This window comes from Anser brachyrhynchus (genome assembly GCF_964034855.1).
Source record: "Anser brachyrhynchus genome assembly, chromosome: 2".
Lineage (NCBI taxonomy): Eukaryota > Metazoa > Chordata > Aves > Anseriformes > Anatidae > Anser > Anser brachyrhynchus.
The window spans coordinates 19593953-19618674 of record NC_137695.1 but is presented as its reverse complement, the minus strand read 5'-3'; the positions used below and the strand labels follow the sequence as shown (position 1 = coordinate 19618674).

The 24722-nt window shown below is 37.2% G+C and overlaps 1 protein-coding gene across 8 annotated transcripts in view; it reads left to right on the top strand.

The window, feature by feature from the left end:
- The window catches only part of ARMC3 (armadillo repeat containing 3), a 63524-nt gene that overhangs the window by 23609 nt on the left and 15193 nt on the right, over positions 1 to 24722 (top strand). For 7 of the 8 annotated variants that reach the window (XM_080581703.1, XM_080581701.1, XM_080581699.1 and 4 more), the window contains 8 exons: positions 110 to 178; positions 503 to 678; positions 2146 to 2340; positions 3149 to 3332; positions 9242 to 9394; positions 9519 to 9624; positions 22157 to 22406; positions 23417 to 23553. In XM_080581703.1, coding sequence (XP_080437829.1) covers positions 110 to 178; positions 503 to 678; positions 2146 to 2340; positions 3149 to 3332; positions 9242 to 9394; positions 9519 to 9624; positions 22157 to 22406; positions 23417 to 23553 — 1270 coding nt within the window. The remainder of the gene's footprint in view (positions 1 to 109; positions 179 to 502; positions 679 to 2145; positions 2341 to 3148; positions 3333 to 9241; positions 9395 to 9518; positions 9625 to 22156; positions 22407 to 23416; positions 23554 to 24722) is intronic. The other variant, XM_080581702.1, reaches the window with a different exon arrangement.

Here is a 24722-nt window from a genome sequence, read left to right as displayed (position 1 = left end):
GCACTCAGAGAGTAACCTTAAGTACATTCCCCTTGGAGCAGAATCTGTTTCTTTACCCAGTCCAGCTTGCCAAATAAAAGACTTCATGTGTGCATTTATTTCATTGTAGATGATGTCAAGAAGTTACTGAGGGAACTGGATGTCACAAATGCACTTTTATCCCACCTGGTGCCAGAAGGTAGCTTACAATATTCCTTGTGCAAAAATACTCTCAAAAATAATTTTCTATTGTCATTTGATCAGACAATTTAATAAAACCCTCCGTGTAACTTATGATTTTTCATAATATATGTTAAATAGGTAATCACTTGTATAGCTCATTTTTTCACTGAGTAATGTTTTATGCTGTACAGATGGAGCAACATGTTTATGAAGAAATAAGGTATGATTAACAGCTAATGTTTATTGTCTTTCAAAAATGTTTTAAACCACCAGATTAGTGAGCATATACTGTGCTGAATAAACTTGATCAAAATATTTCTTCTTTTTTTTTCTCCTATAGAAGATGTGGTTATTCATGAATTTGCTACTCTGTGTCTGGCACAAATGGCTGTTGAATATACTACTAAAGTACAAATATTTGAGCAAGGTGGATTAGAACCACTTATCAGACTACTAGATAGTCCTGATCCTGATGTTAAGAAGAATTCAGTTGAATGTATCTATCTCCTGGTACAGGTGAAGTTTACTCTTGTTTTAAATTACAGAGACAGATAAACATTCTCAGTGGGGTTAATAATTTTAAAATATTTGCTTCCTTTACTCTTCAGCACTTATCAATGTATTTGAAAACATTAGATGTCACACCTGGAACAGATTGCCCAGAGAAGCTGTGGATGCCCCATCCCTGGAGGTGTTCAAGGCCAGGGTGGATGGGGCTTTGGGCAACCTGGTCTGGTGGGAGGTGTCCCTGCCCATGGCAGGGGGTTGGGACTGGATGTTCTTAAAGATCCCTTCCAACCCAAACCATTCCATAATTCTATGATTAACTGAATATCGCTGAGTTGACTGTACTTCTATTCAACTTAATGCAATTATCCGTGTGGTACGGCAGTGTGAGACCAGAATTGGATTCAGATGCATTTTAAATTAAGTAGGAATATGTTTTCTTATTTGGAAAATATTAGTCTTGGTAATGAGAGTTATAACCTGTGTATCTAAAAGGCTGGAATAATTCTAGAACTATAGTAGTAATTGCATTGTGCCTTGTCTTGGCCAGCAAGTCCATAGTCCCAGTTTTTGACCGTCTTCCTAATGATAGGTGACTGCTGTCAACAGCTACTTTCCATACTGAAGGAATAGATTTGTTATTGGCTACTTTCACACTAAGCACTATTGTCATCCATATGCTGCTTAGCAAAAGAATGGTGCATTTGTATGTCAGTTCTCTTCCAAGGCTTAAGCGAATCAATTCAGTAATGAATTCAGTTTATAACTCTATCTCTTTTGGGGCATCAGAGCATGTCTATTCAGAATCACATTTTACTCTTTCTCCTCTTTTACTATCTCGCTGTCTTTGTTGCAGGGTATATCTGGATAACTGCACCTGGTGCTTGCTTATATTGATAAGGATAATTGCATGCTGCACATGTGCAATAAGCTATTTAAAAGCAAATTGTAATTTATTTATATTTTTTTCTATTTTAATATAATCTACTACTGTCTTTTTATTAAGCAGTATATACATTGTTTAAAGTTGAAAATTTTAATCATTATTTTATAATTACTGAAACAAAAGAAGAAGTAACCAGGCAACCACGGTGTGCTGTTAAAACTATTTTCTCCCCCACTGAGATGAGTAAAAATGATGAAACAAAATTTTTAAAACTTTCTCAAAAAATGTGTGTATTGAGACAAACATGACAAAACCAAGAGTAAACAGACTTCTTTAGCCAGAGCTAGATACTGTAGGGTATACCTCAGTAATGCAAAAAATTTGTATTTTAAGGTTAGGGGGGAGGTTGATCATACTCAGTTTGATTCTTAGCTAAGAAAAATGAAATCTTCAGAAATTGATGTTCCTGTGTATTGGCTCATTTTTGTATGTTTGAAATCAGATTTTTGGTGTTCTTTCTGTAAAGTTAGGAATTGCTGCACTGCTGTATTTTCTATCACTAACATTCTTTGTTGAATGTTTTGCTACAGGATTTTCAAAGCCGTGCTGCAGTTTGCGAATTGAATGTAATTCCACCCTTGCTGGAACTACTGAAATCTGAATATCCAGTTATTCAGTTGTTAGCCCTTAAAACCTTGGAAGTAATTAGCAGAGACAGAGGAACCAGGATAATACTGGGAGAAAATCAAGGCTTAGATTGTCTTCTGAAGATACTGGAAACCAATGTACAGTTTACTTGCCTTAAGAGTTTTTCGTTCTTGCCGCTAATGTTTGTATGACTAATGAGAAATATTGGTTGTGTTATAGAAGAGTGGTAACAGAAGAAATAGCTCCTTACTTGGAGCTAACTCTGATAGAAACAGGATAAGCTAGGATACCTAATTCAGCAGAAGAGGTAGCAAAGGGATTAAAATCAAATGTTTACATTTGTTTTATTGCATTGTCACCATATTGTTTTGCATTTGCCGTCCATTTCTCAAACTACTGTAAATGTAAGAAACATTCACCATGTATCTTTTTATATTATGTTTTCCCAAAAATTTTTATTAGATGGTGAACTCTGGTACTGGTTCACAGTTTGAATACTGATCTTGTTTTCTGAATTTCCTTTGATATTCATGGCTTTAAATATAATTTCCTACCTTGGGAATTTCATTGTTTATGTTATTATGAGACTCACTTTAGTGCTTCTTGACTTCAGATGTCACCTAGGGAAATATAATGCATAGAGAAATTTGTGATATTTTTGAAATTCTAAGATGACAGGTCCTTTCTGAATACCTGCCTAACACATTCAGATATAAATGAGACACTTTATTTTTTTCTTTTTTTAATTGTTTTTAGTAAGTTGTGTTCAGTCCTAAGGCACATCAAGGAAAGTATGCGACTAATATAAATATGAAAATATGTATTTTGTAATATAAACAAAATGTCCTAAAGAAAGTTATAACCATTATCCTACAAAGTTAAAAGCCTGAGATATTTTAATCCCGATTTTAAGGTTGTTTTTGTATGGGCTTTTTTCCTTTTTAGGAATTTAACGATCTACATGTGGAAGCTCTTGCTGTGTTGGGAAATTGTCTTGAAGATGTGCATGCTATGCAATTGATTCAGCAGACAGGAGGCCTTAAAAAGCTACTTTCATTTGTAGGAGACTCTACTGTTCCTGATATTCAGAAGAATGCAGCAAAGGCAATTGCCAAAGCAGCTTATGATTGTATGTGACTTTTTAAAAATCTGTGTATGTGAATTTGTTTGTGAAGTAAATTTTCATCCAGAATGAGGCTGTCTTATCTGGTTGAGGATAGTACTTGTGTTGAGGAAAACATTGGCAAGAAAGAATTACAATGATGAATCTTGGCAATCAGAGCACAATTGGGAAATACATGTATATGAATAGTTTAAGATTTTGCCTTAACTTATTTTTAAATATAATAGATTCTTACAAAATGCTGACTTCCTGAAGAAAAACAGCCCTCTGAAAATATGACCTTTTAATTTTGTTTATTGATGCCAGGTAACTACCATCTTAAACTGTCACCTCTGCTGGCACAATTTCTCATCAATATCAGTTAAGACTTAATCAGAAGCTTAGTTCCTTTTGCATACAACTGCTCATCTAAATGTCAGGCAATTTCAAATACAAATTCCTTTAACAGGGACATGAAAAAAGCCTTTCAAATGGCTTGCAGATTAATATTCCCAGTGGAGTTAAATAGTTTCATTGTCATCTTTTTATAATTATTCATCCTATGGTTCTTTTTATAGACTTTTCTATAATTCACCAAGGAATTCTGAATTAGGCAGAACATACTCATCACTTTTGCCCACGAGGATGATCTTTAAATAAATCTACATTTGAAATTCCTTCCATACATTGGTTTCTGAGTTGCAACATATGCCTAGTACTGCTATATAACCAAATGCAATGTAAGAAATAATATACTTCTGTCTATAGAAGATTTTGATTCTGTTGAGGGGTTTTGATGACAGTAACTATGACAGCAGAGCTTAAATATTTTGTTCATATTTCTGTCATCTCATGGTTGAGTCATGTCTTTAATTTAGGTTTATTTTACAAATATGCTGTCTAATTTAATGCATGGCTAAAACAATCTATCCTGCCTACAGTATTTCAGACCTCCTTTCTTCTTTCCCCGTTTTATCTTTCTACTTCTTTTCTCACTTCCTTAGTTTGACTTTCTATTTGTAATTATTTTGTTTGTAAATGATATATTAAAATAATAGAATCTACCTTTCCTAGTATTCTGTGTTTCTGTATGCTTTTATCATTCTGTGTTGGAAGCTTTGCAAATCACAGAAAATTATTTTCATTTATGTTTAGATATCAGAGCTGGAAGGAACCTTCTTATGCCAGTGTTTTCTTTGTGTATTTTTCCTGCATTGTTATTTTATTATGCTACTTAGGACTGTCAGTATCATTTTTATAGTCCTGTGACAGGCTTGTAAGTAGTATGCTAAGTAGATTTATATTTGCTCCTACTACTTTCTATTGCATCTTCATCCTTTTTCATATTTATTTTCAAATAAGCATAGCCTGCTTTCCCTCTTTCACTCCTTTTTTCAGTTTTGTGACCTAATATTTTAGCAGCTGTTAGTAGAAGCATGTCTGAACACAACATTTGTAAAGCGCGGTGGCAAGAAGTACACGTAATATATTGCAGTACGGCATATGATCTTATATCATTGAATGTTACCGTCAGTGAAGATGCATCTTCTTGTCATATATCTTTACAAATGGAGTCAATGTGGTTTCATTATAAAGGTTTGCTCTCTTCTTCAGCCTATGACAGTTGGTATGGATGGAGCAAGATGGGGAAAATAGATCAGAAGATTTAAAATATTTGCTCCCAAGCTGTAGAATTTTGGTGACAACCAGTTAGATAAAGGGCAACGTGTTGTTGTGGTGCAGTAGAAACACAGTCCAGGTGCTGCTCAGCATGGCCCCCAGAAGTACTGAATTTATTACACATACCAAGAGCTACTGGTCTAAAGTCAGGCTTCCAGTGGAAAGAGAAGTGGCGTTGGGGCCATTTTAAGGAATAGTCCAAAGGCAATGAGATAACAGAAATATTTGCCACGACATGCAGTTGTTGTTGTTGTTTTTTGTTTTGTTTTGTTTTGTTCTGTTTGGATCCTGGTTGTAAATACACCAAACAGCCTGTTGTGGTGGTTTTATCCAGCTGGGCCTCTGAGCTCCACCACAACTGCTCTCTCACTCCCCCTCCTTGGAAGAAGAGGAGGAGAAGAAAGTACACTGGGAAGAAAAGAAAAGGCTCATGGGTTGAGATAAGGATAATTTAATTAAAGGGAAAAGGAAGGGGGGGGGGGTAGAAAAAAAAAGCAAAGGCCATATAGAAGCACAGAGAGAGGGGAAAAAATATTCTCTACTTCCCATCAATGAGCAATATTCAGGCATGTGCTGGGAAGCAGGGTCTCGGTATGTGGACTGGCTGTTTGGGAGGACAGACGTCTTCATAATGAGAGCCCCCCTTTTCCCACCTTTTATTGTTGAGTGTGACACCGTATATCCCTTCGATCAGTTTAGGTCAGCTGCCCTGGTGATGTCCCCTCCCCAGCTCTTGCCCACCCCCAGCCTACTGGTTTTTGGGGGTTTGGAGGGAGTCCTGATGCTGTGCCAGTATTGTGCAGCAATAGACACAACATTGCTGTGGTATCAGTGCTGTTCTAGCTACAAGCTACTGCAGGGAAAGTTAACTCCATCCCAGCCAGACCAGTAATCCTGTCCAAACTGCAACTCTAATGCTTACTATGCCAATACCTGACTCTGTGTAAGTCCAATATAACACAACACAGCCTGAAGTTCTTACATGGCTTTTCATTAAATTTGCAATAGCCATAAGGTCGCCCACATTCGTCAGGTTTGATAATCATGGTTGTATTTTATGAACATTTCCTGCATGCATAGGAAAAAAGTATTGTATTTCCTTAAATGAAATATTCTACTTCTGCTATGATAGAACGTGTATGTCTTTTTTAATCCTGTTAGGCAGGTATACTGCAGTGTCTGTTTTTGAAATGATTACTGTTTTTTTTCGTGATGTTATCATGACAAACAGTTTTGTTTTATGCCCCTCTGAGCCCTTTAGAAAGGACTCCAGTAACTTTTTGTTGTTGTTTTATGTTATAAGACAAACTTAACCCTTAAGAGCTATTCTCAATATCAGAATAACTTGTGTGGCACAAACACTATATTCAATTTTAAATAGCATCTTCAGGATGCTACTCTATTCAAGTAAGTTAAAATTGATCAAATTTCTGTAATCATTATCCTTTTGACACTGGAAATCTGTTTTGTTCTGTAACATAATTTTGAATTTAATATATTAATCTATCAGTAGTTCTATTAGTGTTGAATTTTATTGTGATTCCTTCCTTGCACAGCAAGTAATGCAATCACCTCAGAATGCAAAATATAATTTAAAGCTGTCAATTTTTGAATATCTGTGAGTGGATTATCCTGACTGTTGTTTAAGGAGGGCCTGACTTTCCTCTGCCAATACTAGATGCACCACAACAGCAAAATGCTGTGGAATGGAATGTATATGGAGAAAGTGATGATCATGCTCACTCAAGTTTGGCTTCGCTCTGCCAAAATTCTGGATTCAAGCTCTCTGAGTTCTTTACATGTATCTAAATGCAAATCTTTTCAAAAGAGAGCATACTAAATATGCTCTGTAACTTGATTAACATCTGCTTTTTTACAATACAAGTTTTTATTTACTTGGGTTATCTCAAGATCAGTGGAAGTTTATGATACTATTTAACTATAACATTTTTTTCATTTGAAATTGGTATAAATAATTCCATAAACTGACATCAATGAGCTGAATGTATGATCAGTAGAACTCTTTGATCACAATTTTAGGGTAAGAAGGCGAAACAGGAAAACACACTGAAAAACAAAGGTTAGCTTGTGGTGGTGCCAATTCATGAAACACTGGACGGAAGTGTTAGTACTCCAGACTCTCTTGGTTGGGTATTTTATCCAACCTGAGTATCCTACTTAGTGTTAAATCAATGTATTCAGATGACTTAGGGGTCAAAAAATTCATCACTGTAAATATGGTGTTGGCACTGAACATGAGAATTGCTTTAACACAAAGGATGCTTTTCAACTCTGAATTCTTTCTTTTCTTTGTAAAAACCAAAGGGAACAACTTGTACAAACAGAGAAAGGATTAGCAGAAAATATTCCTCCCTTAAATAGAATTGGTACCTGGATCTTAAAATGTTAATAATTTTCTGTTTATCTAGCTAGCTATATATAGGTGCATACTGCTTACAGTAGATTCAAAATCTGTTTTTCCACATTATTGAAAAATTCTTAATTCTGTTTAAGATACTTTAAATCACTATTTTTACTCATTCAAAAATTATTCATATTATTATGATTATTCTGACTTCATACAGGCATAAATTATCTTTTAAATTATCTTTAAAATGACAGTGTAAACAATGTTTATCATCATAACTGTCTTTAAAAACAAGAACAATTTTAAAGAAAATCCGTATAGTACTAAGTAACTTGCTGTATAAGAACCAAATTACTGAGGCATGAAGAACCTCTAGAGATCATTATTAGGGATTATGGACTACTTTGGCAAGCAACAGGCCAGGGGCATACTTGATTACTTGTCAAAACGGTCTGTAATCCCAATTAAGGCCTTCTCTTGAGAGCTGGCTGATACACATCAAGGTTGTGGCCAAGGTTCTGCTGATGCTTAAAATCCTCCCTGTTTTATCTGGTGCGTGTTTTACTTTCAGATTTCAGTTGCGTATCTCCTATGATTATAAAAGCAGTTAAAACTGAGCTAGCGAGGACAAAACAACTAGCTTCTTGTGTATATGCATTGAGTCCTTTTTTTTTTTTTGTCTTTTTTTTTGGTCATGCCTAGGTTTTCAATCAAATTGTCTTTTCTTTGGCTTTGTGGACTTACATTTCTTTACTTCTATTCACCATAGATTCAGTTTTATTTAAAATGATACTTGCACTGTTTTTCTTTTCTTTCTTTCTTTCTTTCTTTCTTAATTGATTAGACAACTGACCACATAAGGCATTGATCCATGAAAGCATTAGCAAGTATTAGTAAAATTTCCAAACGTGCCAAAGTCTTGCGGACTTCTTGGTTCCCGAATTTCTTTGATACATTTGAAAGTTTTACCATGTAGATATAAATTCAAACATGTAATTAATCCACTTCAAATTATGCATATAGTTAAATTCATTTTGCTTGACTCTTAACTGTACAGTTTATATGCTGTGCAGTGTCTTTCTGGCTAAGAAAGTTTGACTTAGAGCAGTTTCTAACAAATACCTGCACACTGGGAGAGGAGAGAGTTTGGACACATCCTCCAGACTTCTGATCTAATCCATTTGGGCCTAAGTGAAGTTGTAAGCATACTTGTCAGACTGCTGTAGGTACTTTGCAGAGACTCTCTGTTGTTACTTATGTAGAGGAACATCTGTAGCATTTCTCAGCTGCTGCATATAGTTGGTCATCAGTGAACCCTGCGTGACCAGGTAAAAATACGAAATTGAAATTCTCTGCACAGTGTGCTCTAATGAAGGACTGCAAGCTATACAGAATTTAAAATTCGATTTTAACTCCCCCTGCCTTTTTTTGGCTATGAGAGTATGCTAACTGGTGTTCCACTAAATTTAGTTATACATTTACTAGTATGTTCTTCAATTTTATAAATTTGAACTTTGTTAGCATAAACTGGAGTAAATCTGGTCCTGAGTATGATCTACTGAATGGAAAAATCTCTTTTCATCATGTCTGTCGACATTATGCGAATTTAAGTTTTAAAGTGCATTCTGTTGAGCTATGTGTGTTTAAAGCTGTATTTAATAGGCATCTTTTGGGCTTGATTCAGAGCTCAGTGAAGTCTAATGGGCTTTGGATCAGGTCCTTTGTGCACATTTCTTAATTGCTGGTGCCTCCTAGCAAAATGTTTTCATTTCCATGGTATCAAAAGCAAGTGTTACGTTAGAAACAAGTATATAAAATCAAATTCATGTCCTTTCACTGATTTGGAAAACAAATGCAGATTAATGCTATTGTTCTTTTTTGTTTAAAGCTGAAAATAGAAAAATATTAAACAAGGAAGAGGTTGAGAACTGCCTCATAAACCTTTTGGAAATTGATAATGATGGAGTTAAAGTTGCTGCTTCCCAAGCGATTTCTGCCATGTGTGAGGATTTATCTAGCAAACGTGCGTTTGGACTCCAGGGTAAGTAAGGTGGGAAGGAACGAACTGACAGTCTGTGCTTTTCCTTCTGTAAGGAACATGTTACAATTTTGCAGATTGTCGTGGTTTATTTGAAGGTTCATGTATACAACTGTTTGTTTTAAAGGGATTCCCCAGCTGGTAGAGTTGCTAAGCAGTAACAATGAAGAGGTAAAAGAAGCTGCAGTCATAGCATTAGCTAATTTGACAACAGCCAGTCCTAGTAATTCCAGGTGAGTCTGTAATAATTAAATGATTATTTAAAACACTAATCTGAACACAGGTGATAATGTTTTGATTTTTAATGAATGCCTCATCTTGTCCTTATCATACAAGGATCTATTTCAATGTGTCTGTAAGCTCTTTTTGGTGCTTATGAGTCAGCTGGAATAGGTTGTTTCTCATCAGTGTTACAAGAGTTACACTATCTCCACTAACATTTGCTCTATTGGGGAAAGGTATGAAGCGGACGTAATGAAAGCAGAGGTACAAATCATGTTTTGAAGAGAACATATGAGGAAAATATGCCTCATAATCTAAGACATTCGATGTGGGATTTTTAAATATATGTATTTTTTGAAAATTCAAAATCAGCAAGGTATCCTTTAAAATTTGATGGTTCCTGCAGCTTTTTTTTTGATTGATTTGAGACATTTAACACTCATATATTCTAAATATCAGCACCATCCTTCTTTCTCTTTGTGTTTCCCAAGTAATAGAGAATACTCATAGTGCATTCTCTAAAAGAAAAGAAATGTAACTTCAGTATCCAGAGTAATTAGCAAAGGTTGGTTAGCTGACTGTAAGTTCCAAAATAATTGTACCAACTAAATTCTACTGTCAGTTGGAGAGTTCTGCTATCCCAACTCTATTAAAAGTTCTGTTCAAGGAAAAGAAACAGAGCAGTCTGACGTATATGAGCAATCACATGTAACTAACAAACCATAAAATAAAATTCCTTAAAAGTTTCCTGGAATATACTCAAGGAAGTTGTAATCCATTCACAAGCATTCTTTGAAGTGAAAAAGTAAAATAACTCACCAAATAAATTATTTGTTTCAATTTATTGATCCAGCTCTAATAGTCACCAGTATTCACTTAATGTTACCAGATGGAGCCATAATTTGACACAAGAGAATAATACTCTGTTCTCAGATTCGCATAGGAGATTTTTTTTTGTCTGATTTTCTGCTCTCCTCATGTGCATGACTCTCCATTTGGTGTCAGTGGGAGTCATACACACATAAAAAGAGCACAGTACTGGAGTCTAGGGGTCAGACTCTCAGCCCCGCTACAGCTGGTTTTCGTAGCGCAGCCCTTTGAGGTTTTGCATTGTGAAAAGGGAGTCTCTGGAGAGTTTTGAGTTGGTATAGCAGCTTATGCCAACTCATTCAGTTTCTTTTGCCAAGGAGATAGTCAGGACATTGTTTAGCTCAACTGCTAGAACAATTCTCTGAGACCTCAGGCAGGGAAATAGCTGTCTCTGTTCCTCCGAATTATAATGGAGGCCGTATTTGTTTTTTGCTAGACAGAGTCAGGAAATTGTAAAGGTGGCTTGCATATACTTCTCTGTCTTTGCAATCCAGCTCCAACTACAATATGGAAGCACAAGATAATCTAATCACAGGTCTTCTGCGAAAATCAGGAAGCAATAATTTACATTAAATATGTATATTGGATGAATGCCATGTGACTATATAATTACTTCAAAGCTTCATTTCTAAATCAAAACCATTAATAAGTCATAGATGGCTCCAAGTGTGACTAGGATCTACAAATGAATATATAGAATTGGACCCTCGGCTGATACAAATTGGTATAGTTCCAGCCCACTGACTGACTATCTGGCCCATATGTATTCTACATTTGTGTAATTAAGAAAAAAAAATTAGTTTGGAAAAAATGAATCCCAGATTGAGTTACCATAATCATATTTCATTTTGGAGTATTTTGTGTGTATGCCTTGTAAACCACTGAAAATAAGTGTATATATAATGAAGATGCTGATATACTTTTATAACGATGTGACCTTGCTGTGTAATTATGTTGACAATATTCTGGTCCCAAATGGGACTAATGAGACTAGTGCCCTTTTATTGGCTATGTATTAGATTCTTGTTATAAACCCTCCAAGAATATTAAATCATAAAGTTAGTAGTATGAGGAAGGCCTTATATGGCAAGAACAAGAAAATGGCTATAGTAGAGGGGAAGACTTATTTACTATAAATATGTTTTCACTATTTACCAGCCAGCCAGAACACAAAATTCAATCTTGTTGAACTCATATGTGTTCTGCAATATTTCATTTTGTGCCTGTTTTTGCATGTGTTATATTGATTGAAGGATGAGTAGCTTGCCCTTTCATTGTGCACAGTATATATTACAGAATGTAAACGGGACAAAACTGCTATTTTTGCTGGAGATTTGTTGTTCTTAGGAATATTTGATCAAGTAATGTTGCTTGCTTTTCATATAATATGGAAGAAAATACAGGTTAAAAGAAACGTGTAATTAAGGCTCCCACAACAGCCAGCTCATTAGGATAAAGTCTTCCATTGATTAATAACACAAGAATAGCACAGGCAATGGGCAATACTGCCCCCCACTAACGTATATTAACCTTGACCTCTAGGTGCTTCCCCACAGCAATGAAAGGCTAGTTCTGTACCCTTGCCCAATCAATCCTTTGTTTCTCAACTGAGACAGCTAATAAAGGTGTCAAATATGGTGGAGGTTTTGTAATTAGAACACCTGTTCACAATGTACGGGACAGAGACCAGCTTGTCATTTCACACCAGTCCCCAAGCAACTGTTATTTGGCAAAAGTAAATAAATTAATCAATGACTCCAGCCCTCGCAGTATTTTAACTAAAGGTCTAGAGCAGAAGAGAATATGAATCCAATACCAACAATTTGAGTTTTCAGGTTTACTGGAAAACATGGATTTTCTATATGATCTCTACCAGAATACATAAAAATTACTGCAAATAACTTTTAAAATATTCAATCATTTAAGCTTTTGTTGCATAACTGATGTGGTCATGCTTCAGCAGCACATAGAAAAAAATATAGTAGTAAAATACCCCCTGATGATGCTTTTATTTGAATTTTATCATAAAGTATGAGAGAATTGAAGTTGTTCTGTATACTGATAATAAAGTGTTAACCTGAAAATACTTGGGTAAATAAAAATAAAATTGTGAAGTATGCTGCAGTTTAGAATCCTGTGTACTTATTCTAACGGATGGTAAAGAAATGGTTTGGGGATGTTACTATGCGCATAGCTCCGAGGCCATCCTTCAGATATGTGCTAGAATTTGTTTCTGTTTGCCTGCTTCTGGGAAGAAAAGAATTATATTCAGCTAGGTATTTGCATCCACTTTACATTTTTTAAATCCAGAACACTAACTTGCATTGTTGAAAACTGTATACAGTTATTTGGATGGCTGAATGCCATTTTATAGTCTATGAAATCTGTCCATTTTTGATATGTCCAGGCATCAGGAAATGTAGGCACAGTCACTCCAGTAATGTGCATTATGCACAAATTGAAGAATTAAACAAATAAAGAAACAGCAGTGCCATCTATTGGACAGAAAAACAAGTTGTTCTCTGTTACGCAACTAGCTACAGAACAAACGTTTTACTTTTTCCTCTGCCGATATTTTCCTGTTTAAAGTATAACCAATTATTTTTGCTCACCGTGTATTTGGGGTAAGCTAATCATGTTAAATATAAATATGATGTTGGTTAGAAGTAACACATAGAAATAAGATCTCAAATATACTAGTTAGGCATTAGTTAATTTGGCCAACCATTTTCTTCAGTATGTCTTAGCACAAATGCCATTTCTAGTACCTGGCTTCATAAATTTGGCAGTGTCTGAATTGTGGGCATCTACTGGAGTTACCACTAAAGAAAAACATATGAAAATTTGCAGCTTTATAATGAAGATGAAAATTAATTATCAGCCTCAATAATATTTGTCTTAAATTGCTTATTTTAAGTGCAAAATTGATAGCATTCAGCTAGTTTGGTCTGGGGGAAGAAGGAAAGGGATGAATTTTGTTCATCTGTACTCAGTACTGCAGGAAATTGTGGTACCCGGCAGACTGACGATCTGGCAGAATATTTCTCCTGGGGTTTATAATTAGTGTCATGTTACATATTTCTAAGAATCCTATCCGGACTCAAGATAATAAAATATCATCCCAAAAATTGCAAAGTCAGCAAGCTTGATGTTTCTTAATTTTCTAATTCTTGAATTCTTCAGAGGAATCTCTGGACCTGTTTACAGCAGGAAAATTATGTCCGTATAGGCATTTATAGGCATTATTATAGCATCTGAATGTGTGCTTTGTGAGATGTATGAAGATTTCCAGGATTTGGAGTAGGCTTGGAACAGGAACATAGGTTGGGAACTCATTGCTTAGGGGCAGTGCCCAGTAAGGAGAAAACGAGTTTCTCCCTTGATTTCGGTGGGTTTTGCATCTATTCCAAACTGAAATTCCTATCCTGATCTAATGACCCAAAATACATCCTTAGTCTCTTATGAGCGGATAGGGCTCACCTGTAGTGAGAGTCTCTCACCTTGTTAGAGGGAGATTTTCATTATCCACAAGAGATTTTTTATTATTTTTGAGAAGGGTCTGGCTGTCAAGGACTAAATGTAAAGACTGTCCAGTTTCCTTACATTTCAGATGTTGATATTATCATTAAAAAGTAATGATTATTACTGTTAAGTAGTAATATCATTAGGCAGTAATCTTGCCTATTAGAAAATGGAAAACTTAATTATCAATTTTCTTTTTCAAGACTGTCATTGGAACCTAATTAACAAAAGTGGATGAAAATTGAAGAGTCAGTATTTCATGAATGTGTTAATTTATGAGAATATATAAAATTTCTAGCATGTGAGTGTTAAATTTAAAAACAGAAATAGGTAATAATCCATAATAGAGGTTTTGTCTTTTTTATGGTTCAACGTAAGTTTGTGTTCCTGAAGGAGGAAATCAACAATGGAATTCCTCTTAACTGTATTGAATAAAGGTAATATGTTTTAATACTGACCCCTAGTGACAGAATTACATTTTTGAGCTACTAATGAAAAGGGATTTTGTTGGGTTTTGTGGTTTGCGTTGTTGTTTTTACATTAGCACCCGTTCTGCAGAGCCCTATACAAATACATCCAGTTAACTCATGCCATGAATAGATTCCTGGTTTGACTTTCTCTTACCATATATCCATAGTGTGATAGGTACTTTCTAAACAGAAAAGACAGCATGGTCATTACCCAAGATCTCACAAGCTTCTCCTTACAAGCTACGTACTGACTTGATTGAAAACTGCAAGTGTTTTATGGTAGATTTCTCCCTTAGCATAAAAGCTGAATCAATGCCTGATGCTGCGATGTCATGCAGAAACGCATCAGATGACTGATGCACAACTTGTGGATAGTACCCTAAATCATCCCCCGCTGACAGGTGTTTCACTCAGCCAGCTGCTGTTCTCTCGTAGATTTGTGAAGGTGTGGGTATATGGTAACGTTCCTCTGAAGACTCAGACACTGCATTTTGTTCCTGGCACGACTCTTGTTTTATTTTTAACTGTGTTGCTATCAGGGGTTATATTGAAAACAGAGACCAATGTGGAGCGTTCGTCTCTAACACAAATCTCATGTCACATCATCCTGAGGCTTACGAGGTATCGGTTTCAGATAGTAAATAGAACACTTCTAAATTGCAGTAACTAAATAGAAGTTCTACCTTGTGGAATAGAACAAAATCTTTGAGGCTGTTTATGTTCTCCTACCCTCAAAGCCTTGCAATGTGATCCATTTTGTATTAGCTGCGGAAGTTTGGAGTTTCCTTCAGAGCATGTGTGTTTTCACCTGTAACTTCACAGGGTAGATTTCTGTGGGATCAAATGAGACTGGATCCCTCCTGGATGGAGACTCCTAAGCCTAGGGAAAACAAAACAAAACAAACAAAAAAAAAACAACCTAAGTTTTATGATGTGGTGCAAGTATGCTGATTTCTCTTGAGTGTGTACCCCTACGATGTCATTCAGTAGTACACACTGAGATGAATTATACTTTTTATGAATTAAAGGTGACAAGGGTTATCTTACATTTGAGTACATTTCTGGAAAGTCTACTGATGGTTTTGCATACACATTTTCTTTGTAGCTGTTTATATATTACAAATCTAAATACAAATTATTGAAGTATATGTTTTAACTTATTTTAGTCTAGTGTGAAATCATGGAATCGAGGATCAATCAAGGAAGTAGCAGGTCTGATCATGCAAACTTCTGTGTTGCTGTGAATTTAACCTGTGCACTGACTGTGGCATGTTATCTAATGCCCCTGTAATGTTTCAAATCCAAATTAGGTATACTGGAGTTTTGGAAGTGAGATCTTAATAACTCTGTCAGCTGAATTCAACAACAGACTTTAGAAAATATCGGTGTCTCTCTCAATGAGAGTCAGATATCACAGCCTCTGCTAGCCCAGGCAGTTTAAGGTTTGATTGCTTCCAGACCATGAGGTTTATTGAGTTTTAGGTTTGTTGATATTTTAACAAGGTACTTGCCATTAAAACATAGGAATGGAGGGCTCTGTTCCTGAAATGAAAAATGAATATTGTTTGCTGATATAATCAATATTTTCATTGTAGTACAAAGGGTCCCCAAATTGTAGATAAGATTCCCATGTGCTAGATTCTCTTACTTGGAATAAACATACTGACATTAGTTTCCCTTGAATAGTGAAGAAAGCAGAAGTAATGATAGTCATTAAATAAAATAAGAGTGACTATATAAAACAGTCGACTGCTTTGGAAAATATCTAAATTGCAAAGTGAAATTTTTGGTAAATGCAGAAGACATTTACTGTATGTGATTATTCTGATGGCATAAGAAGGTAAATAAAGAATTAACAAACTAATATGTTTAAGGAACAAAAAGGAATGTATTTCTTGAGTTTTTTTCAACTTCTGGTTGTCATGTTCTTTTTCAGCCTCTGAAGTTGCTTTACAGTCAGAAATTATGTAATAGAGCTGGATCAAAAATGTCTTGTGTGAAAAAGAAGTCATGCGATTTAACACAGAGTTGATTTAAAAAAATGTGTGTGTAATTAGATGCATAATTCTTATGCATAATTTACATGCAATTATGTATGAAAATGAGATATGCACATGCATAAATGGCTAGCTAAGCACCTCACACACAATCACAGTAATTTTGCACAGAAATTAAACATGCAGTTGCAAATGTATTCGGAAAATGAAGTCCATAAGGAGTCCAATGGCTTTTGTGAGGAGGAAAAATTTAATTCTTTTCTGAGCAAAAATTCTATTAAATCCTTCTTCAGTCAAGAAAGGGGGAAAGGAATAGAACAGAATCAAAAATAAAATTTAGTAGAAACCAATTTATGTTCAATAGTGGTAGAAGGAGCAGACATGAACACACTTTATCGTTTTTATGACTTGTCAATCTCACAAGTGTTAATTAAGCACAACCCAGAGCAAACAGTGATGTGAAGCTGCACCACATCTCTTCCCCTCTGTCTCTGCTCCATGTGAGGTTGCCTACTTTAGGGTTTGGAGGGGCGGTCTCGGTGGTTTCTGTCGGTTCTTTGAACATTATTCTCTCTCCGTTATGCTGAACCTTCTCTTCAGGAAGAAAAGCTGGCTGACCCGTCCCTGTGCACTGAGGAAGTCAATAATCTGTTACCTTTCTTGCCGTGGCTGGGGGGCTTAATCGGGGAGCAGAGCTATTAGGCTTGATGTGATGCTAACAAAGAGGTGGTTCTTGCCCCAGAGAGCTTGCTGTCCTAAAAAAATCTGGAGTTTTAGTCTGATTTTTACTGGTTGTTTACACAACCCTCTACCAATGCCTGAGCTTTCCTATTGCACCCCAGACAATTAAAACAATGAAATATTCAGTTAAGTGAAATTAATATGCATCTACAGCTTAACTGTTTAAAAACAGTTTGTATTGTGAACCTTTTGGTAACAATATTATTGTCTACTTTGAATTTAATTTTGCAGTAAAAACAGTGAACAAAACATTTGTTTTTCCCAAACTCTCAACATTTGTTCTTTGAGTCCTGAGAGATCTTTTAGAGAATTTTCAAGTAAATATATTAATAACTTATGCTATGATGTATATTAAAAATAATCATTTAAGTTAAATTTTTAGTATCTGAGTATATAATGTTTGCCTTTCCAATACCATGTGAGAAAAATATTTTAGCTATTCTTGTATGTAGTCATTTGAAACAATCCAAATGTAATCAGAATTGTACTGTACACCCTGGTTCAGGTTAATGCCTAACCCTGTTAGGTTAGGCACCCTAATGATCATAACCATGCATTTCTGTATCATAACATTCAAATTATTTTAACTTTAATTTAACCCTAGACCTATCTTGTCTGGGTTTCTTGTTTGCGATTCAGATAGTCACCTTCCACTTTTCAAAGAAACTGATGTTGCAAATGCGACATCCTTTTTTTTCCCTTGTCACTGTCTTCTTTTCTTTTCCATGATTAGGAAATGTGATGTATTTTGGGTCTCTACACCATGCGGAAGAAAAAAAAAACAAAACTGAGGATTTATATAATTTACTCTTTTTCACATCAGAAAGAATTCCATTGGTATAGTAGAATACTTTCTATATAATTTATATAATAAGCACATTTATTTTTTTCAGCTGAACCATTGCTCACTTCATCCTTTGAAGATGTAGTCCTGTACTGGTAGCACTGATGAAGTGCGCCGTGCCAGCAGGATCTGTGTGAAGCAGAAGGAATGTGTTTTGCGGGCAGGGAGAGGCTACCACTACCTATGTTAGGCAAAGCCAGTGCTGGTAGAAGCTTCTTGCTCTGACTTTTCTTTCCTTGTAATAAAAAAACTACACAGTGCGTAACTGCCAAGATGGAAGGGAACAACCTCCATACTTTGGTCTTAATGTTGTAGTGTTTCAGCACCTTAAAAACTTATTTATGTTAATTTGTTCGGTTCCCTTTGGAGGTCAGGCACTGCTGTCTCTTTAGCAGCTGGAGCTCCGTGGCCATGGGTGGCGGTGACCCAGTGTTTCCCTCAGGTGTTCCAGCCTCTCTTTAAATCATATCGCCAAAGGTATTGGTTACTTTCCCATCTTATTACCTGCTGTTGTCACTTCTAACAGGAATTCTTGTTGCCGTGTGATCCATTGTGCTACTTGATTAAACTGCAGCCACGAAGCTGTGATTCAGAATGAATCTGCGCGGAGGTAGAATGCAGGATTGAAATAAATATGTATGATCTTCGGAAGCAGTGCTTCTCAATCTTTCTGAAGTTGAGTGGCACTTGAGAAAATTGGCTGTGCTCTGTACCTCGCTGAGGTCAGCTCTGAACGCGCAAGGGGCTGGCACCTTGCTCTTTTGTTAAGTACCTGTGTACTCGCGGGCTTTATGCAGATTGTAGTAAATCTGCTTCTAATGTGATCGGCTGCACGGCCCCGTTCTGGGTGTCATCCTGGAAGCAGTGTGATAGGCACTCCGTGCTTAGTAGGATTTCCTGTGGGAGAATCCATGTGCTCTTGGGTGTGGTGCAGGAATAGTAGGCTGAGCCTTTGGAGGAGTGCTGGATGTGTTACACCTGTGAGATGTAAGGCTGCAATTCATGAGCAGCGCCTCTGTCCCATGCATCCTGGAAGTACTGCAATTTCTGTGCATCCACCGTACAGGAAAAACTGTTTGTTCGCTTGTTTTCTGGATAAGGTATGCGTGTATATACTGTGCAATGCTGTAAGTACGATAGCTTATGGCTGTGTGCATGTATGGTGAGTCTCTCCATCACTTTGCTGGTGCATACATCATGTCACTGATGCACATGCTCCAAATGTGATATTTTCCTGAAAACCTGTGGTCCAAGTGCTGTATAGCTGATCCTTACATGCAATCATGTACAGGATTTCTTCATATAAAGCAGCCTGGATAGAGCTGCAGAACTACTGGAGCTGGAAATCTGGATAAAATATTTTGGGGGAAGAAAAGACAATACGTAATAACAGGAAAAACTAGAAATGCTGTGGCCTTACCTAAGTAAAAAAATGTGTATTTTCAGCTCTTCTTATCTGGTCAATTAGGGAACGAGAGGGAGGACACCCAGATAAGCGGCAATCCAGCTAACTATGAATGCTCTGAGGAGTGCAGAGCGCATCTGAAAACGTGGGATTCGCTTCTGACCAGATCCTGAAGTGCTTGCATTAAAGTTACCGGTGCTCCAGACGGATTAGTTAGCCAACACCAGACTGGCCATATACCTTTACGCTGCACCCCAGCTAATAATCCTACTCACTGTCAGTCCCTGGATTTCTGCTTTTTGCATATTTTTCAAACTGGGTACTGCCACTTGCCTGACAGCCTTCCTTACACACGCCCTCGAGCCCTGCCTGCAGCTGCCACCACCTTGTAGCCAAGGCTCAGAGATCAGCCCAACAAACCCTGCTGATCTGTACTGATTCATTCCAGGTCTGTGCAGGAGTATTTGCATCCCCCCTCTCTGCAAGCGTGGTTTGGAGATACTTACCCTAAGATCAGTTCACAGTAAGATCTGCATTATGTTGCCATGTAATGCGATTATATGGCAGGGCTTGCCATGTATTCTGCTTTGTATCTCCTTTGCAGAAGTGAGTGACCATCAGCATCCCTGAGGTGTTTTTGTTTTACCAATGCCTTGACGGTCTTTGAGAGTGTAACCATTTCTTGCTTATGCTATACTTTTAAGCTTGTGTTTACTTTGTAATTGTAAAATTTACCAAAAGATTAATTAGATTTTTGGTAAGAGGCTGTTCCAGTAAAAGTACGATTTTTCACATCCAGATTTCTCCTCTTAATGTGTTGCCAGGAAGTCAGCAAAGCTTATAAAGACTGCGTGCTCTTCTGTGCTTCAAGTGCTCAGATATGCTTGGATAGAGGTGGGAGAGTTTGTTAAGTTTTTGATATAGAAGAAATGAACTAAAGAGGTGGTATAAAAAAAGCAGTTGCAAGGAAAATTCAAATTGCCATCTGTGCATTTCCTTTGCTAACAATATTGCCAACTTTTGTTTAACAAACAGATGAGCCCAATGTAAAATTACTAAGAGCAGACAGTAAATTCAACATATGCCTCAAATCATTTGATCAAATTTTATATACAAACCCAGAAGGAAGACAATTCAATTTTTGTAGCATGCTGGTTTATAGTGACATTGGAAAAAATACCCCTGAAATGAACGTAAGATGATATAGATGTAAGATGACGCAGACAAAGAAGTAAGTGCCTTTTCTTTAGCAGAAAGCAAAGCCTTGGCAAGAAGGTTAACAAGAGTCTGAATTTATGGAATATCTTACAGTGTTTGAAGAAAGTAAACTCTATTTGTATCAGTAGTCTCTTTTGCCTATGGCAGGGAATCCAAGGAATACATAATGAGGTGGTAACAGGAGCGTGTGCCTGTTCAGCATGGGAGATGCAGATTTGTCAGAGCATGCTAGTTTCCCCTCAGTCAAATCTCGGTTCTCTCTTCAGGCTCTGCATCAGTTGTAGTCAAGAATTTACTGTCATTATAAGCCACGCCACCAGCTGCTTTCGAATATATTCTTTATCCTGGGTATTAAATATGAAGTTGATTTTCTTTTTTAAAACAAGGCACCATTCAGGTGGCTGCCAGAAGCAGAATATCAGTGTAAAGATGAGGTGCTTATAGGCCAGTTCCCTCTGCTGGGCTGAGCTGTAGCCACACATGACAATTAGTTCTGCAGCACAGCACATTTAAGTCCTCCAGACGTGTCTTCCAGTAGTGCAGCTGCCTGCACCTTCTGCTGCCTCCTGCCTAAAGGTACCACTTCCTCACTACTGCTGCTTCAACCTGGCTCTTCTCTAACCTAGCTCTGTGAAGGGGTCCTTACAAAAAAAATCAGCATTCTTCCCCCTGTTTTATTTGCTGCTTAAAATGTGGCTGCGAAAGCAGCCTTCAGCCACGGGCCTCTGTGGTCATCTGGGAGCAGAGGGAATACTTCAGTTGGGTCTCCTGGTGATGTGGAACCACAGTCATAGCCAGCCCTGAGCTTGGTGCTAACGTGTCTGCTGTACTCCTGTCTAAATCAGCTTGTATAAAGCCAGCTCAGTAATTTCTACATTGCACTGAACTGCACCACGTAGACCTACTCAGTATGAGTGGCAGAAGCTTGCTATGCTGTGTTTATGCCACCCACACATCCTACCCTGGAAATTTTAGGAGACACCAAAAAGAACAGCAATGTGATACTCTGTGCACTAAAATCCTTATTAGAAAATGTGCTAGAATTATTATAAGGAAGGCTGATAAGACTCTGAAGAGGCATTTGGCTGGAACTAAAGATAGAGAATTTCAACATCTTTGAAAAGATGCAAGATTTATTTCCTTTATTCAAAACCTCAGAAAGAATCCATGTCCTGATAAGTTAAAGAATCCATAAGTGTGTGACTTGGTTTGCCTGCCTAGGTTGTGCCTCTTGAGCTTCACACTGTGGGTCAGATCTAGGGAAGGCATCAGAAGGAGGGCTTTCACAATTCAGTTTTTAGTTTCAATTTCAGATTGTAATTTAGATATAAACATCACTCTTTCAATTTATTGCAGGTAAGCAAAAATTTAAGTTCTTCTTGACACGTAAGGCTAATTTAGTTGGTACACGTAACACAATAAGAGGAAAAAACGGTCCTAAAATAACCAACATCTTTTTCTTCTTTATTTTACTAGTGCTGTTGCTGAGGCGGAAGGAATTGAGCCACTAGTAAAAACCTTGAACGCTCAGAGGGATGGAGCCGTTGCTAATGCTGCTGCAGTGCTGACAAACATGGCCACGCAGGAACCCTTACGCCTAAGCGTTCAGAGCCACGGGGCCATGAGTGCGCTCACGGAGCCGCTGCGCTCGACCAGCAGCCCAGTGCAAAGCAGAGCAGCGCTCGCCGTGGCTGCCTTGGGTTGTGATGCTGATGCCAGAGCTGAGGTAAAACTCCTCTTCAAGGCCATGGTTGTTTATAACAGTTCTGAATCCTGAGGTTTGTGTCGTACTTACCAAGCTTGCATAAATTCATGCCATACAGCTTTCCAGTGGAGCTTCAGCCATGGCTATATTTTAATCTATGAGCATTAAACATTAAGGTTTCTTTCAGCTGCAACTGACGGCTGTATTTTGAAGATGAGAAGTTCTCTTTACTCTCTCTCAGTGTTTTATTGCTGTCCGCTTTCAAGGCCCAAATGGCAATGCCTGACTTTGATTTATGAGATACTGGATGCGCGTGAAGTAAATGTAATACAAACAAAATTCAAAATATAATTAATCCCTTGATCAGTAGCATCCAGCAAGTTGAACTTTTCACTGTTTATCAGTGGTCATATTATTTTCTTTTCATAAATAAGGATGGTGCTATGTGCATTCATAGATCATAAGCTAGAGATTTCTCAAGGGTCAAAGCTGTTAATTAGGACATGAATAAAGGGCATAAATAATCAATCTACCTCTTTCACTGTTCTTAAAATGTTTTTCTCTTCAGAAATCCAAATGAGCAATATTTCCTCCAGCATGTATAGGAAAGATACTGTAGCACACAAGAGAATAGGATGTTAATCAGATTGTCATGCGCACAATACAATACAAATTCAAATATTTTGTGATGTAAATTAGTTGCTAGGAGGCAGCAGAATGCAGAAAAGAGCTGGATAACTCTCCATGGCAGTCTTGGGTTGCACAGTCTTTTCAGTTTCTGCACCTCAACCTAATAACTGAAAAGCAAGCCAGAGCCAGAAGAGATGTGTCTTGAACCACTCCGAAGCTCTCTTCAGCTCCAGCCTGCACAAAGTTCACAGAAGCAGAAAATCCCCATAAATGTCTTTCTGCCAGCCCAACCTTGCTTGTCTACAAGGCTTGAGTGCTTTGGATGGAGAATTTCATAGGCTCTTCTTGCTGGGATGGAATAGATGAGTTGTGTCAGCAGCAATGTCTTCGTGTTTTTATAGTTACGAAATGCAGGTGGACTGGGACCACTTGTTGACCTGCTGCATTCCAAAAACGAAGAAGTCAGAAGAAATGCCTGTTGGGCTGTTATGGTCTGTGCAAGTGATGAACTCACCGCTGTCGAACTGTGCAGGCTAGGGTGAGTAGAAATAGTATCAAGGGACAGAGGGAAGATTTTAATGAGAAAACTCTGTTAAGTTGGTCTTTATGCATTTATAGCAGAACAACAAAGTTAAGCTATGCTTTTTGGTAAGCAGAAACTACTTTTGTTCTACTGATGTTACAGGTGAAACGGCACTGATTTAAAGTAAGAGAAATCTTAAGAAAAAATGCAAGTCTGAAGAAAGAACCATCTGGAATTATAAGAATGTTTATTGTTCCTGTGACTGAGTTAGGCTTTATATCAAAGATGTGCTTATATCCGTCAAAATTAGGGACTACAAGTGCCTCATATATATGAAATGGGAATTAAGGTTTCAGGCTAAGTTCAGTGCACAGCGAATTGTACTCACTACGCGAGGGCTAAGTTTTGTTTGTGAGCACTGGTTAGCTGTTGGCTTGCTGAACTGTCATGTAAAAGAGAATATGTTATATTCCTTCTTAGAAACTCCAATATATTCCATATATTGGAATATATTCAATATATTAATATCTGAATTAGAAAAGCTGTTTTAGCTGTAAGAATTGTCACAGGTCTCTTATACAGGGTGACTCTTTTATTGTTAGAGTAAAATATATGTAATTGCCCTGCTCCCTCTGCTGGACACTCCTCTGGTTACTGCACAGATCCTTGCAACCCATCCATCAGGGAATTCTGCATTCACCTTAAAAATGCAGGTTTGGAGGGGACCTCAAAGGGGATATTCTCTGTGTGCCCCCTGTAACTGAGTCAGGTGCACCGGCATATTTTTGCTTGTTCAGTGTGACTGTAAATACCAATTGTGAAGGGGTTTCACAACTTCCTGAGGTAACCTGTTTGGGTGCTGAAGTATCCTTACAATTAGAAAGGTTTTTCAAATTCTGAATGTCCCTTACGGTAATTCCATCCAATTGCATCTTGTCCTAATTTCAGTGGGATTGAATAGCCACCTTTTTATAGCAGTTTGTTTGCTTTTTTAACTTACTGAATTTTCTCATGTTCCATGGCCCTTTCTCAATTTCCTTTTCATGACAAAGTAAAAACACTGAACGTTGTTTTGAAATCTGGTATCATTTTGTCACACATCTCTGAATTTCCCTCATTTATTTATGCCATGTTGAAGTGCTGTCTCCCAGCCTGGATGAGGTACTTCAGCTGAGGTCATACCA